Source organism: Danio aesculapii, chromosome 5 (assembly GCF_903798145.1).
Source record: "Danio aesculapii chromosome 5, fDanAes4.1, whole genome shotgun sequence".
Taxonomy (NCBI): domain Eukaryota; kingdom Metazoa; phylum Chordata; class Actinopteri; order Cypriniformes; family Danionidae; genus Danio; species Danio aesculapii.
Window position 1 is genome coordinate 55,495,235 of NC_079439.1, and position 17,268 is coordinate 55,512,502.

General features: G+C 35.2%; 1 protein-coding gene across 1 annotated transcript in view; it reads left to right on the forward strand.

Annotated features, from left to right (window-relative positions):
- Positions 1–17,268, forward strand: part of cmya5 (cardiomyopathy associated 5) — a 37,024-nt gene that overhangs the window by 6,632 nt on the left and 13,124 nt on the right. Inside the window, exons 3-9 of the mRNA XM_056458506.1 lie at positions 406–501; positions 4,689–4,922; positions 5,130–5,152; positions 8,666–8,787; positions 8,866–9,000; positions 14,180–14,326; positions 16,132–16,279. Coding sequence (XP_056314481.1) covers positions 406–501; positions 4,689–4,922; positions 5,130–5,152; positions 8,666–8,787; positions 8,866–9,000; positions 14,180–14,326; positions 16,132–16,279 — 905 coding nt within the window. The remainder of the gene's footprint in view (positions 1–405; positions 502–4,688; positions 4,923–5,129; positions 5,153–8,665; positions 8,788–8,865; positions 9,001–14,179; positions 14,327–16,131; positions 16,280–17,268) is intronic.

The following is a 17,268-nucleotide window of genomic DNA, read 5'->3' on the forward strand; positions in this document are numbered from 1 at the left end:
ATGCAAATGACAAAACCACACAATCGGCTGTAAAACAAATGAATATTTGTTGATTATAAGAGAATGTCTGGGTGTAAACCAGGTAGAGACAGTGGGAGATTGTTTACTTTTATTGGCCTTTGACTGCATTCGTAGCGGATGAGTCAGAACTGACTGACTCATGGCAAGGCAAGCGCTGAAATGCCCCTCTCTGAAAGTAGACAGCTGTTTCCATGATTCATCTGCAGTTTATTCCAAAGGACTGCACCAATGTGAACTGACATTTGCAAGCAAATACAAAAGAGAAATTAAAAATATATATTTGCAGGTATGAAGGAAATAGAAAATTGTAGTTAATTTTACATGTACCTGAAAATGTTTCATGATTTCTGTCTAATGTAATTTTCCATGTGATTTTGTTTTCAGAAAAGACTAAGTGAACTGATATCAGTTTTGCAATCAAGATCAGAAAATATCGAAGACTTTGTGTCTGAGCTTGAGGTGGCATACAACACAGTGGAGGTAGGAACAAACACAACAATTTGTAGTTCTTACTTGGTAGACTAAACCAATCCTATAGAGACATGGAAGATATTTGAGTGCATAGAAGGATAGTATCCATCAGTCTATGTCTATGTTAGGACATGCGAACATGAAAAAACATGGTAAAATATGCTAGCAATGTGCTTAAACATGCTAAATACATGTTAGCAATGTGCTAAAGCATGCTAATGTTTGAAAACATGTTTGAAACATGCTGACTCATGTTTGTAATTTGCTAAATATGCTAGCAAATTGCTAATTATTGCCTTGCTAGCATTGGGTTAGAAGTAGTGTGCCGCACACCTCTTTTTGAGTGATGCTCCCAACCGTTAGATCGCCCCCTGGGGGCTGGCTGCAGAACAAGTCATAAAGCCCGCCTCCCCTATGTTAACCAATGAGACTTGAGCCCAAATAAAAAAATTATTACACTTGCAATAAAATTTCCCAAAAGACGGTTTTGCTCAATTGAGGCACTGGTTATCAAGCTGATATAGGTTCAGATGTTCATTTTTGTTAACAGTTTGTTTTTAGCCAGTAATTTAATGCTATGAAAACAGGGCGTGTCATCATGATTGACAGTTGTGATTGACAGGTTCTCTAAGCAGACCGTCGGAGATTAGGGAGGAGATTAAAGTACCAATGTTTGATTTCTGTGTTATTTTACCATGATAAAATTAGTTGATCAGCAGTAAACTATACTTTCTGACCTACATGATCTGATGGATCACTGTTTATTTGGTTAAATGTGGGCGTTATCATGTCAGAGAAAACAGGTGATCGTTATCTAGCATTAGTTCTTTTTTCTGGGCTTAAATAATAATTACAAAGACAAAACTAATGTTAGGCAATTTCCACATCAATCTCCTGTAACGTTATTTGAACCAAATTTAAAGGACGTCTCTGACATTGAATTAATATACTAAATTTACTGTTTCAAAAATATTAAAATCTAGAAACAGAATCGTATATAACAAAAATAACTATAAATGTTATTATTTATACACATCATTTACCATTGGCTATTTATTTTAAAACTCCTAATAAACATTAAAATGAATGTATGTTCTTCTTTTCCAGATATAATTCAGGCATCGAATAAACAAAATAAAAATGGAGGCAAAGAAAAAATAATAAACAATATACAAGCAATGTTGCAGCAGTTGGCATATTAGTACTGCAAAGTTTGTTGTACAAATTTATAAGGAATATTTTATAAAGTGCTGGGATGTGTAAATATCCTGTTGATATTTAGAAATATTGCTGTAATTTTTGTTAATATAAACGCACATTTTTCCCACATGGCAAATAGCTGTCAATGATGTGTATATTTTGGGTCCTGTTGATTGTTAATTCAAAATAAAAACCTTTCTAAAAATGTACAGTTGAAGTCAGAATTATTAGCCCCGCTTTGAATTTTATTTTTTAAATATTTCCCAAATAATGCTTAACAGAGCAAGGAAATTTTCACAATATTTCTGATAATATTTTTTCTTCTGGAGAAAGTCGTATTTGTTTTCTCTTGGCTAGAATAAAAGCACTTTTAAATAAATAAGTTATTATTTATTATTATTTAAATAAATAATAAATGTTTTTTTAATAAACCATTTTAAGGTCAAAATTAATTACCCTAACATGTCTAGTTAACCGAAATAAACTAGTTAAGCCTTTAAATGTCACTTTAAGCTGTATAGAAGTGTCTTTAAAAATATCTAGTCAAATATTATGTACTGTCATCATGGCAAAGACAAAAGAAATCAGTGATTAGAAATGAGTTATTAAAACTATTATGTTTAGAAATGTGTTGAAAAAATCTTCTCTCCGTTAAACAGATATTTGGGAAAATAATAAATGGGGGCTAAAAATTCAGAGGGGCTAATAATTCGGACTTCAACTGTATGTGTTGTTTATGTGTTATTGTTCATATTTTACAAATGTTAATTCTTCCCCTATGAAGATAATAAATACCAACAACCCGTTATAAGATAAATATTTTTTGTACTCATAGCTGAGTCTAACTCAGGCTAGAGTATATGAATGATCATTTATTTCTGCAGTCCAACATGTATTGTTTTTAATAAATTATTAAAAACAGCTTACATCACACAGTTTTTTAATAAATCGCATATTATTACATGTTTTTAAATGTAAGTGCTTATAGCGAGCCTTTGTTACAGTGCATATATGTAGGGTCAAATTCGGAGTTCGGGGGGCGTGGTTGATTTGATGTACAATCGTTTGGTTGAAAGCTTGATTCCGTGGCTCCGCCTTATCCACCATCTTGCAGTCCTTCTGCGCATACCCAGGCTCCAATTTTAGCCGTTTTTTGTGACAGTTTGTGCCCGTCATGAGGTGTTTTGCATTTAAAGCGTTCAATGAAAAAAGGCGTTGTTGTGTTGTCCATGTCTTTTACAGTCATTGGTTAGAATATGCCAAAGTACCATGTTAATTCATGTTAGTAACATGTTCAGTAAGGTGACCAGATGTCCCCATTTCGGGGAAAGTCCCTGTTGTTGGTGTTGTTTTGTGTCTCCAGAATTGTACCTATTTTACGGAATGTTCAAAGCCCCACAAATAAGACCAGTTACCCAACTAATGCTGATATATATTTTATTTATAATGATTTATTTAATCAGCACAGGGCAATGCATGCTGCTTTGTTGCAGAAACTAGAGTAGGGTACCACCATCACCATTAATCAAAAGACATCTAAACAATCACCCCTGCAATAATATGCTCAAAAAAGCATAACAGGTTACATTTTTGCCTACTTTGGTAATGTGAAAGTGAATTTCCAACATAAAATGAAAAACTTGCCCTTAATCAAATCTACTATAAATAGAGCAGTTGCAAAACAAAATCTCTGAGAAATTGATTCAGGGATTTTGAAAATGCATTGCTTTTCTTTCTTTTAGCAGTTAGGCTACTTTTAGTCTAGACTAATGTTTAACCATACACTTAAATGCTCACAAAATAGAGGACTTGTATGTTCAGAGGTTGCCTTTTGTGTCACAATAATAATGTAAACACTGTTCACTATTAACACTTTTCAAATTCGCTTATACATTTACTGGTTATTTTAGGTGGCAGTGATACTATGTGTAAGTAATTGAACACAAGCAGAGAATGGATGTTTTTTTCCTTCTTTCTTAACTTGACTGCACTGTAAAACGCAATAAGTTAAGGTAACTCAAACCGTTTGAAGAAACCGATTGCAACAGACCATTTAAGTTCAAAAACTAATCTATATGAGTACTGTGAACTTACTCCATTAAAGTTACATTAAGGTATTTAATTAACTCATTAGTTTCAACACTGAGTTCAAGACTCTTTTCAAATGAGTAGAATTGACTTTCAGTCAAGTTTAACTTAACTACACTCATTTCATTTGGTAAAGTTGACTGTTGGGTTTTACAGTGTGTTAATAGCTTTAAGTCATGACTTGGAGCTCTTTCATAAGCCCAAAAGTTTGTTCATGTTAAAATGCAAAAGAAAACATGGAAACAAAACAATGAAATAATTATATATGATACTTACAGTATATGTTTAATACATGTTCTTGTGTCAAAACTATTGAGAATCACTGCCCTGTACACTGTAAAACCCAAAAAGTGAAGGTAACTCAAACCATTTGAGGAAACCAATTGCAACAAACCATTTAAGTTCAAAAACTAATCCTAACGAGTACTGTGAACTTAATCCAATTGAGTAAATGAAGAAATTTGAGCACAGAAAAACCCAATAAATGAAGAGAACTCAAACCAACTGAGTACTGTAATACCAATAAGTTAAGGCAACTCAAACCGTTTGAGGAAACCGATTGCTACAAACCATTTGAGTTAAAAAAAACTAATCTATATGAGTACTGTGAACTTACTCCATTTAGGTTGAAGTAATGAGGTATTTAATTAACTCATTACCTTCAACACTGAGTTCAAAACTCTTTTCAAATTCATTTCATTTGATAAAGTTGACTGTTGGGTTTTACAGTGTAGCAATGTCCTGGCAGGCACCCACAATATCTTAGCTGACGTGACTTTTGAACTCCTAGAAATCCAGAGCAAGAGTTTTGCAGTGCTTACGCTAGTGCACTGTCAGCTTGGGGATGCTATTAAGCTGGGGAAGGTTATTAGGAACTTATGTGCAGCATTATTGTGCTTATCCCACAGGAGAACTTTATTGATTGTGAGAAGACCATAAAGATACAAAATGAGGAGGAGCTGAAGCTAGTGATGGATCAGTATAATGAGATGTCCCAGGCCATGGAGGAGCAGAAAAAAGCCAGACTGGAGCAGTTGTACGACCAGATTGTGTCGTTCCAGGAGAATATCGACAAGGCCAAGGAGACTTTGGAGACAACAGCTAAGGAGGAAGAAAAGACAGATCCGCTTACGTTTATTTCTGTGAGCATTCCCTCATCTGTGTTTTAATTACTCATTTAAAGCTGGTCACGTTTAGATTAGAATTTATATATTGATTTTGTCCAAGGCCGTAGTTGCATTGGAAGCATTTTTAAAGTGCTAAGCTAAAGTTTGTTAGGAGAAATGATGAACTATCTAGAAAGGTTATTGTAGTCTGATTAAATTGTTTTTTTTTTCACCATTTCTCAGAAATCAAAAGACATCAGTATGAGGTAACTGAATGGCCTGAGTTTTTGATGCATTATTGGCTTGCTGATATCAATGATTGAATTATTACTTGAATTAAAACAGAATCTTGCTGTAATTGCCTTGTTGAGTGTGGTGTGCTTAACACGTTGTTTGTACCCTTTAAACTAGGGCTACAATGAGAGCACTGTGATAAAGTTGCAATATTCAATGTACAATGTTTCCAGCTGCAACCCAGCACTGGGAAACACCCTTACTCATACACTATGGTCAATTTAGTTTATTCAATTTACCTATAGCGCATGTGTTTGGACTGTGGGGGAAACCGGAGCACCCAGAGGAAAGATGCTGTGAGGCAACAGTGTTAACCACTGAGCTGCTACTTGAATGAGTACATTTCTAAGTATACTTTAAAGGGCACCTATGGTGAAAAATCACTTTTCAAGCTGTTTGGATAGAAATGTATGTAAGTATAGTGTATAAACTGTAATATTGGGGTGAAATAAACACACCCTGTCCTTTTTTTTTTCAATTTAAGAACATAAAAACGGTGGACCAATTGTAGCGGTTTTCAGATCGACCGCAACTTTACGTAGGAGTGCGGTCCCCCCGCCCACCAATATTGATTGACAGCTGTGCGCATTAACATGTCCGGTAGTCACGTGTAAAATCATATCAGCAAGAGAGGATGAGCGCAAAGCAGACGGGAATAAAAGGTCTGTTCAGTTCGCTAGGATCATCAATCATCATCAAACGTGATCTAGAGTGAGTTCTACAAGTTTAAATTGTTTTAAAACAGAGCATGTGTGTAATGAATTACAGCGATTCACTTCAGATTACTTCATCAGAACAGCCGCGTGTCAGAACAATTATAAAAGAAGACGCTTCAATTGCGGTTTGTGGACGTTAAATCAGGTTTATTTTGTAGATTAACATAACAGATATTCATACAGCAGTGGATATTACCAGTATCATGTCACATATGCGTGCAAAACGAGTGCAAAGCTTAACGCTTTCTCTCTCTCTCTCTCTCTCTCTCTCTCTCTCTCTCTCTCTCTCTCTCTCACTCTCTCTCTCTCTCTCTCTCTCTCTCTCTCTGTGTGTGTCTGCTGCGCTATGTGTGTGTGTGTATGTCTGCTGCGCTATGTGTGTGTGTGTGTGTGTGTGTGTATTTGTCTGCGCTATGTGTTTGTGTTCTCGCTGTGTGTGCGTGAACTTTGTAATGACATTGTGTGTGACTCATTGTTGCAATGCCACAAAAATTGCATCAAATACTGATTGTTAAAGTTTTTACTGTAGTATTTCTCACACACCTTACGTGAGATCTGCTTCCTGAGGCAGCCGAGGGCGGCGATTGCTGATAGGCACGTGGGAACGATGGGCGGGGAGGACTAGCCTTAAAGGGCCAGTACAAAAAAACAGCAAAACTTTTTTCCAGCTATAATATAGACACTTCAAACAGCTATAATAAATAATCTGATGCGTGTTTTGAGCTGAAACTTTACAGACACATTCTGGGGACACAAAAGACTTATATTAAATATGAAAAAAGGGGTAACCTATGTGCCCTTTAAATGTAATAGTCCCTTACAACAGGTCAAAATATATAACTGTCAATTGATAGAATTTACAGATATGGTACTTTGTTTTGATATTTATCATTATCAGGATATGAGATGATAGGAGATGGTCCATAGATATTTGGACATTGACACAATTCTAACATTTTTGTCTATATACACCCACACAATCAATTTGAAATGAAATAAACAAGGTGGGCTTTAACTGCAGACTGTCAGCTTTAATTTGCGGGTATTGTAGAAATTACAACAGTTTGCATATGTGCCTTCCACTTGTTAAGGGTCCAAAAGTAATTAAGGTGTTCCATGGCCAGGTGTGTTATTCCCTCATTATCCCAATTACAATAAGCAGATAAAAGGTCCAGAGTTCATTTCAAGTGTGCTATTTGCATTTGGAATCTGTTACTGTCAACTCTCAAGATGAGATGCAAAGAGCTGTCACCATCAGTCAAGCAAGCCATCGTTAGGCTGAAAAAACAAAACAAACCCATCAAAGAGATAGCAAAAACATTAGGCATGGCCAAAACAATTGTTTGGAACATTCTTAAAAAGAAAGAACAGAGCTCAGCAACACCAAAAGAATGGGAAGACTACAGAAACAACTGTGGTGGATAACCAAAAAATTCTTTCCCTGGTGAAGAAAACACCCTTCACAACAGTTGGCCAGATCAAGAACACTCTCCAGGAGGTGGGTCTATGTGTGTCAAAGTCAACAATCAAGAGAAGACTACACCAGAGTGAATACTGAGGGTTCACCACAAGATGTATACCATTGGTGTGCCTAAAAAACAGGAAGGCCAGATTAGAGTTCTCAAAAAGCCTTCACAGTGCTGGAACTACATCCTGTGGACAGATGAGATCAAGATCAACTTGTACCAGAGTGATGGGAAGAGAAGAGTATGGAGAAGGAAAGGAACTGCTAATGATCCTAAGCAGTGAAGCATGGTAGTAGTAGTGACATGGCGTGGGCATGTATGGCTGTCAATGGAACTGGTTTTCTTGTATTTATTTATGATGTGACTGCTGACAAAAGCAGCAGGATGAATTGTGTTTCAGGCAATATTTTCAGCTCATATTAAGCCAAATGCTTCAGAAAACATTGGACGGTGCTTCACAGTACAGATGGAGAATGACCCAAAGCATACTGCAAAAGCAACCAAAGAGTTTTTGAAGTGGAATGTTATGCAATGGCCATGTCAATCACCTGACCTGAATCCGATTGAGCTTGCATTTCACTTGATGAAAACAAAACTGAAGAGAAAATGCCCCAAAAACAAGCAGTAACTGAAGACAGTTGCTGTAGTGGACTGGCAGAGCACCCCCAGGAATAAAACCCAGCATCTGGTAATGTCTATGCATTCCAGACTTCAAGCTGTAATTGACAAAGTATTTAAAAGTGAAAGTTTGATTTATGATTATTATTCTGTCCAATTACTTTTGGTCCCTTAACAAGTGGGAGGCACATATGCAAACTGTTGTAATTCCTACAGCGTTCACCTGAATTGGATGTATTCATTCATTCATTTTCTTTTCGGCTTAGTCCCTTTATTAATCTGGGGTCACCACAGCAGAACCGCCAACTTATCCAGCACATGTTTTACGCAGCGGATGCTCTTCCAGGCGTAACCTATCTCTGGGAAATTAATTGGATGTAAATACCCTAAAATTAAAGCTGACAGTCTACAGTTAAAACACATCTTGTTCGTTTCATTTCAAATCCATTGTGTTGGTGTATAGAGCCAAAAATGTAAGAATTGTGTCGATGTCCAAATTTTTATAGACCTAACTGTATGTCGTAATAGGAGATTTTTGTCATATCGCCCTGCCCTACTTTAAACGTTAGATCATATTTCACATGTGGTGATCAGCATGATAAGTGTTAAGCAGTGATAAGCTGGATTTTCTTCCTATTTTTCAGTGTTTCGTTCCAGTGATCCTTCTGTTCATTTTTTTAAATAGGTTGAATACGGCTTTGGAATCCACCATGTCACTTGAACTTGGTCCACGAGGCCTGCTGGTTTTTGAGGATTACGCCAAGGGCAAGTCAGGCAATCAGGGGAAAAACAGACAAGCCATTCCAGGTTAGCCTCCGCCAAGATTTTTAAGGCAAATAAACACCCTTTAATTTTTACTGACTTGAATTGTCACTCATTTTGTAGTGCCTCAAAAACCACATCTTCAGCCTCAAGAGGCCACTTCTGCAACCAGCACTTCAGTCACTGTGTACTGGAGAGTCAACGAAGATGACATTATCGACTGCTTCCAAGTCTACTGTATGGAAGAGCCACAAGGAGGTTAGACATCAGGGGTGAACAGGGTTTTACCCATTCATACTGAAAAAACAGTTGGGGTTTGGAAAGATTTGAATACATATGTTTATAATTCGTCGCCTTAGAATTATAAGGTTCTATCTGCGTTCTAAATGATTTTAAGACAATGAGCTTCAAAGTTTTTGAATTCCATATAGCTAGCAATATGCATGTTACAGTACTCTTTCATACGTCAACACGACAGAGACGCTAAATGTACTCTAAATGTAAATTATCAAAATTCACTTAAATTCGCAAGTTGGGAAAAACTAACAGGGGAAATGCAGATAGAACCTTCTTATTCTAAACAGTCATTTTCATCTTGGAATTATAAGGTTCTATCTGGCAGATCATTCATTGAAGCATTACTTTTCAAGAAATACAATCGGTCTGCTTATTAATTTAATTGAAAAAAAAAACAATAACATTGTAACAATATGTTAATGTTTGCATTTTTGCTTTCTATAACATGTTTTAGGATGAATATGTTTTCTTGTTTAAATTAAGCATACAAGGCTGTGCTAAATATTTTGTCCAGTGCAGCTGTTAATTTTTTAGTAAATAATGCTTTATAAGAACTATTAAATTATATTTATTGAATTATATGTCCCATGAATTAAATTAAGTATATGCCCTTCAAGGCTTAATATTAGATTTAAAGTCTTTAAAAGAAAACACAATGAGCAAATGAGTTGTTTAACAAAGTTTAATAAACACTGAGCAATGTTCGACTGATTATATATACACAAATAAAAGAATTTTTAATAGCTGTTTCCTTTTCAACAATGAAAAATGTAACATTTCATCTCAATGTCAAAAAATGCTTCTAAATCATCACATTTACACACATCTTTTCACTTTCAGGTTTCTTCTCAATTTTGTGTGGTACGGCATTATTTAGTCGACTCTGATTTTGTGTTCCTTTCTGGTCTTTCCCAGAGCAGTCTGGTGGAATGACAAAGAAAGCTGATCCTGATTGGTCCTCTTGCCTCATAGAGCCAAGCTAGAGTTTGTAAAAATTGTTTTTTTTGTTGTTTTGTTTTTTAATCTTAAAATGTAAGCAACTTATATATATTAAAAAATATATCACATAATGTAAACAAGTTGTCATTCAATAAGAATATGTGAATAACTCAATTTTGACAAAAATGTCAGATAGAACCTTATAATTCTAAGGCGACTTATTATTGTAATGCATTAAGAGCAAGAAGGAGCCTTTTAAATTTGAATCTCAGAGTAAATTGAACTTTTTCTGTCTTCTGGGAAAGTATCTTCTGTAGCTTCTGTATTAAATGAAAAAAGGATATTTAGGCAAAATAAGAAATATGTTCCTCTTTCTTACAGTCAAAAGTGCTCTCAATGCATCATCTTTTCTTCTGCACTCAGTGAGCATTTGAACCTTCTGTTACAGCTGCACATGTGTCCCTAAGTTGTTCTCAATGTGAAAAGATTGATCTCAAAGTTATAGTCATCATTTTTGGAAAAATGCTGAAAAACCAAAGAATTTCTAAGACCTGAAGGGTCATATTATTTTAGACATATTTGGACATTTTATTTGAACAAAAGTTATTTAAAACATTAAAATAGACACTTTATTTGTATTTATGTGCTTTCTAAATATTTTGTAAAATCACTAATATACATTTTATTGTGATTTCTTATTTTGTAAGAAAATTAGAGAACACATTATGGACTAAATACTCAGACTGCATACTTTACATGCCCATGTGTTGTTAAAAGGATAGTTTACCCAAAAATAAAACTTTTGTCATATTTTACTCACCCTCTTCCACTATTTCCAAAACTATGTTTCTATTTTCCATTGAGCAAAAAAGAAGATATTATAAAGAAGGTTTGAAACCTGTATCTATTGACTTCCATAGTATTTTTCCTACTGTGGATGTCACTAGCTATGTTTCCATCCAAAAATGCGAATGAACTTTATGCGCAAAACTGGATTTGAGGCAAGAGGAAAAAAAGACGTGCAAATAAGCAGTGTTTCCATCCAAGACTCAACATGAACAAAATCGTAACTTCCTGATTAACTGGCGCCAAATATCAACAGCAATAATGGAATTTGCTTCGGTAGGAGAAGCTGCATAAATTTTTTTGTCATCTAATAAATGACTTGCACCTCAGAAGGCAATCCTGACATGCAGCGAACGTGCGGTGGCGTTTGAAGCTGTCAGACGCGGAGCACAGACGCTCTTGATTCTGGAGGTCATTAATAATATAATAACACTAATACTTAAACGGTAAGGCGTTTTAGAAAGACTAAAACAACATTTCGAATGTTTTATAATGTGCTCAGCCTGCTGGTTTGTCCATTTACACACATTTTCATCATCACATGATCTCTTATCACAAAATCGCATGACCTTTTTTAATGCGCATACTGAAATTTGTGCAGTAAAAGTGTTTCCATCGTAGTTTATGCGCATCTTTTCTTATCGAAAAAAAAGTTTATCCTACTCAGTTATGCGCATAAGTTTTTCATTAAAAATTTATGCGCATCATGGCGTTTCCATTGACCATTTTTTATGCGCATATCTAAAATGGGCATAAAAATAGGTGGATGGAAACATAGTTACTGGCTATCAGTTTCCAATGTTCTTCAAAATATCTTCTTTTGTGTTTAACAGAACAAAGAAACTCATAAAGATATAAAACCAGCTTTTTAAGACATTTCAAAACTCATTCATTAAAATAAATGCTCAAGAGTTGTTTTGGACCACATAGGCTTTCACTATATGGAATTATATAAATAGGTGTAACAGTATTTGTAATCGTCTCGAACAGTCACAGTACAGTGGTGACAGTTCAGTTCATATGCCCATACAATGAACACAATCAGTCCTGATATGCCAGTCCAGTCACTGGAGTTAAGCAGAAAAGGCCATAGCAGTGCAACAACTTAGCTGCCATTTTCAAAGAACACGTCTTTGTGTCTGAAAAGCGAGTTTAGAAATGCTTCCGCCATGTTGCTGTTATAATGTTAACTTGGTACAAAGAAGCTTGCAAGCAACTCTTGGCCTGCTTCTGAGTTCTTCTGATTAGTCCACTGCTGTGAAATTGACAGTAATGAGCGCCACTCATATGTGAGGTGCTGCAGAAGATGAAACACAAGTGTCACGCACGTCTGTCAACCACATTTACACAGAAAAGCAAGTGAGTCGTTTTCTTTACACATACAGTTAGGTCTATAAATATTGAGACCTCGACACAATTCTTACACAATTCTTTTGGCTCTATACACCAACACAATGGATTTGAAATGAAACAATCAAGATGTGCTTTAACTGTAGACTGTCAGATTTAATTTGAGGGTATTTACATCCAAATCAGGTGAACACTGTAAGAATTACAACAGTTTGCATATGTGCCTCCCACAAGTTAAGGGACCAAAAGTAATTGGACAGAATAATAATCATAAATCAAACTTTCATTTTTGAATACTTGGTTGCAAATCCTACGCAGTCAATTACAGCCTGAAGTCTGGAACAGATAGATATCACCAGAAGTTGGGTTTCATTCCTGGTGGTGCTCTGCCAGGGCTCTACAGCAACTGTCTTCAGTTCCTGCTTGTTCTTGGGGCATTTTTCCTTCAGTTTTGTCTTCAGCAAGTGAAATGCATGCTCAGTCAGATTCAGGTCAGGTGATTGACTTGGCCATTGGATAACATTTGACTTCTTTCCTTTCTTGTCAGCAGTCACATCATCAATAAATACAAGAGAAGCTTATCCATTGACAGCCATACATACCTACGCCATGACACTACCACCACCATGCTTCACTGCTTAGGATCAAGAGCAGTTTCTTTCTCCAACCTCTTCTCTTCCCATGACTCTGGTACAAGTTGATCTTGATGTCATCTGTCCATAGCATGTTGTTCCAGCACTGTGAAGACTTTTTTTAGAACTCTAATCTAGCCTTCCTGTTTTTTTAGAGACTCACCAATGCTATACATCTTGTGGTGAAGATCTGTATTCACTCTGGTGTAGTCTTCTCTTGATTGTTGACTTTGACACACATACACCCACCTCCTGGAGAGTGTTCTTGATCTGGCCAACTGTTGTGAAGGGTGTTTTCTTTACCAGGGAAAGAAGTCTTTGGTCATCCACCACAGATGTTTTCCATGGTCCTCCGGGTCTTTTGGTGTTGCTGAGCGCACTGGTGCATTCTTTCTTTTTAAGAATGTTCCAAATAGTTGTTTTGGCCACGCCTGATGTTTTTGCTATCTCTTTGATGGGTTTGTTTTGTTTTTTCAGCCTAATGATGGCTTGCTTGACTGATGGTGACAGCTCGTCTTGAGAGTTGACAGTAGCAGAATCGAAGTGCAAATAGCACACTTGAAATGAACTATGGAACTTTTATCTGCTCATTGTACTTGTGATAATGAGGGAATGACACTGGCCTTAGAACAGCTAAGAAGCCAATTGTCCAATTACTTTTGGACCCTTAACAAGTGAGAGGCATATATGCAAACTGTTGTAATTCCTACAGCGTTCACCTGATTTGGATGTAAATACCCTCAAAGTATAGCTGACAGTCTGCAGTTAAAGCAAATCTTGTTCGTTTCATTTTAAATCCATTATGTTAGTGTATCGAGCCACAAATGTTAGAATTGTGTCTATGTCCCAATGTTTATGGACCTAACTGTAAGTACAAGATTGTTGCCCGCTGCACTCATTGTTTTGATTGACCTCCCATCAGTGCTAGATTTTCATAAAAAGAGATTTCAGTTTAGAAGCACAATGACGGTTTTTCTGTTGTTAAGAGATGGTTGGGCTCAGCCATTGAAAGTTTAATATGCAGTCTGATTGTAAAGGTTTATTTTGAATTTTTCTGTTTATTTTGCACTTTATCACAAGAAGCGTTTCAGTTCTGTTGCTAGTTGTGAATTCTTCCTGTTCAAAATGAACAAAAAAAGCAAGCACTGGGGATTTGTTATTATTCCTCTTGTATCAAATCGTGATCCAAAAATGAAATACGTACTAAACTGTGACTTCAGTGTACCATTACACCCCTAATTTCAGTTTGCACAAAAAATTGTCAATTTCATGGGAAAAACACACTTATTAGCATGTAAAGGAATGTCAGTGGGATGATCAGTTCATGAATGCGTGCTTCAGTTAAAGTGTGTTAAATGTAATTGAATCTGCAGCTATCTCCGAGGAGTACAGGGTGACGGTGAAGGAGAGCTACTGTAATCTAGAGGAGCTGGAACCTGATAAGTGTTATAAAGTGTGGGTGATGGCGGTAAACTACACAGGCTGCAGCATGCCGAGCGAGAGACTACCCTTTAAAACAGGTCAGTTATTCAGCGTGTAAATCCCCTCTAACTCTCATAATGTTTAGGAGAGCAAGAGGTCACATTGTCATATGTCTTAATATATCAATCCAAAATGAAATGACTATGCCCAGCCTCTATAGAGATGTGTTTTTAGACCAGATTAAATACAGTGGGGGAATTAAGTATTGAAGAAGTTATAATTTTTCTCAGAAAACTTATTTCTGAAGGTGCTGTTGACTTTGATATTGATAACAACCAAAGAAATGCATAAATGCAAAGAAAACTAATTAACTGATTGGTTTACAAATGAAGAACACATGAAGAAAGGGAGGTGTAGAAAGGCAGTGAAAGCCCAGACAGCAGCTGAAATCTCTCAAAAGTTATTCAACAACTCTCTGCCCTTTGTCATTGTAAATTAATATTAGCTTCAGTCCAACATCTGCATTATCAGGATGATGAAGATGAAACCAGGGTGGACATTTTAGTAAGATAATGATTCACAACACAACCAAGGAAACTCCCAAAACATTTATATACTTATTACGTTTATATAATTAAATACCTGTCAGGAGTTCAGTACTTTCTCCTTGTGAGAATGTACACATACATACACACATATTAGTATAACAAATTTTATGTTTGTTTTGTTTGGGTTTTTACCAATGTCAACAGCTCCTTTACAAATATTATTCCCAGAAAAAAATGAAGTGTTCAATACTTATTTCCCCCCAGACCATTTCAACTGCTTGTTTTCTAGATATGAAAAACATGTCATATCTATAAAAAGAAGTGATTCAATCATAACATAATTTATCAATATGCAGAACGTTTTGGACTCTCGGAAGCTATGGAAATTTAAAATGTAAAACAGGAAATACATCAGGACCATTGTTATTGTTTACATCCCTCAAAATGGTCTGTACTTTGTTTACATTTGGTGATACCAATATGTTGCCCTGAATCACAAAACCTTATGCCAAAATGTTCAATAATTATTGAATGCTAAAAATCATTCTGAATTTGAATTGTGTTAATTTGAATTATTGACAACTGTAATTTAATAAATCTTAATTTTTATATGTCGGAAAAAAATGTAAAATTTAGACTCTTTTTATTTTGAATTAGAATTTTTTTATTTGAATTTGAATTTTGAGTTTTTTATAGACATATTTTCAAACTTCAGATTTTTTTGTGTTCTGAATTCATAGAATGCAGATATCCAGTTTGTAAAAATACAGTTTCAAGTTTTCAAGAAAAAAAATTCAATATTTTAATATTCAAAACCAGAAATTCAGATTGTGAAATTCAGATTTAGATTAAAATCTGAAGTATGAAAATACGTCTATTAAAAAATTCAGCCTTGAAAAATTCAGTTGTCTTACATTTCAGATGTTCAATATTCAAATTATGTTCAAATTCAAATTCAAATTAAGAAATTAAAATTCAAAATTTTTTTAACAGCATATAAAAATTCAGATTTATTAAATTACAATTGTCAATAATTCAAATGAACACAATTCAAATTCAGATTGTTTTGGCATATTATTAGCTACGTAGTAATGGAATTTAAACATTAAAGATGATTTTTTAAATATTTCGATTCATTAAACCCTGTAATTCCAGATTATTATATAGCTACTTCTTAACATCTCAACAAACCATACAAACATCAATAAAAAGCTTATTTATTCATCTGTCGTGTGATTTATAAATCTCAATTTCCTAAAAATTTCCTTATGGCTGCTTTTGTGAAACAAGGTCACATATGGGGTTATCTGTTGTTGAATGTGTGAAATGTAGCTCATCTCACTGTGTTCCTGCAGCTCCCTCTGTCCCAGTGATCAACACAGAGCAGTGCACAGTGCTTTGGGACAGTGCCACACTGCGGTGGAGCTCAGTTCAGCCCAGCGCTGTGGACAGCTTCACTCTGGAGTACTGCCGCCAATATGCCTGTGAGAGAGAGGGACTCAGGTACTGTTATCCTATCATATACCCAGCCAAATACAAGAACAAATAGCTCTTCTCTCTCAAGGAAAAAAATACACAGCTGTTACTGGGGCTGTACCCAAGATGTGTACAGAAAGTGTTCTGGGAGTGTAGCAGAAACATGGCAGACTATTTTAACATTTGATCTCATAAGTGTGCAAGTATAAGTTTTCATGCTACTAGTTAGGGCTGGGTGGTGTAACCACAATTTGATTTCACATTAGAAGAAAGTTTATTTCAAGTTAACAATATCCTTTACAATATTTTTCACAATATTTTTTAATAAAGTCAGTTATTCCAGATAATGTATAAAAGGGCTTAAATTAATTTAAAAAGTTTGAATATTTTTAAAAAGAAAAGGTCTTGATCATATTTGTATTTGTATTTTGTATTTTATTTTTAATCTTATATAGTAAACAAAATATGACTTTAGATGAACAACAAATTACACTGTAATATCACATTTCACCGTTTTTATTTGTCAAGTAACATCTTCTCACATGTATAAAATATGTCGTAAGTAAGTAACAGGAAAAGAAAACGCAAATATGAAAATATATATATCACACCTTGTTGAAAATATAAAGCAATTGGCAACACTGCCGGTCTCCCATGGAGTGTTTTTCTCAGCTTCATGCATGCTGCATGTGAGTTGGTAATTCCCACTTATTTCCATTTTGTGGTATAAAAATACTCTTATTTACATTGGGGAATAAAAAAGTTTTTTTACAGTACACATGTCATTCTGCGGTAGCGATATTTGCCCTCATTCCTTCCAGCCTGTTATGTTTTCATAGCAACTACACTTTGAAAAATGCTTTTCTTATTTTGGGTTTTTGTCTTGTTTCCAATCCAAATATCTAAATATGCTTAAATCAAGAAGCATTTTCTAGACGAGCAAAAAAATATTGTTTTGTTTTCAGAAATAATATGTCAAAATTAAGTGAGCTTTTCATTAAAACAAGCAAAATAAT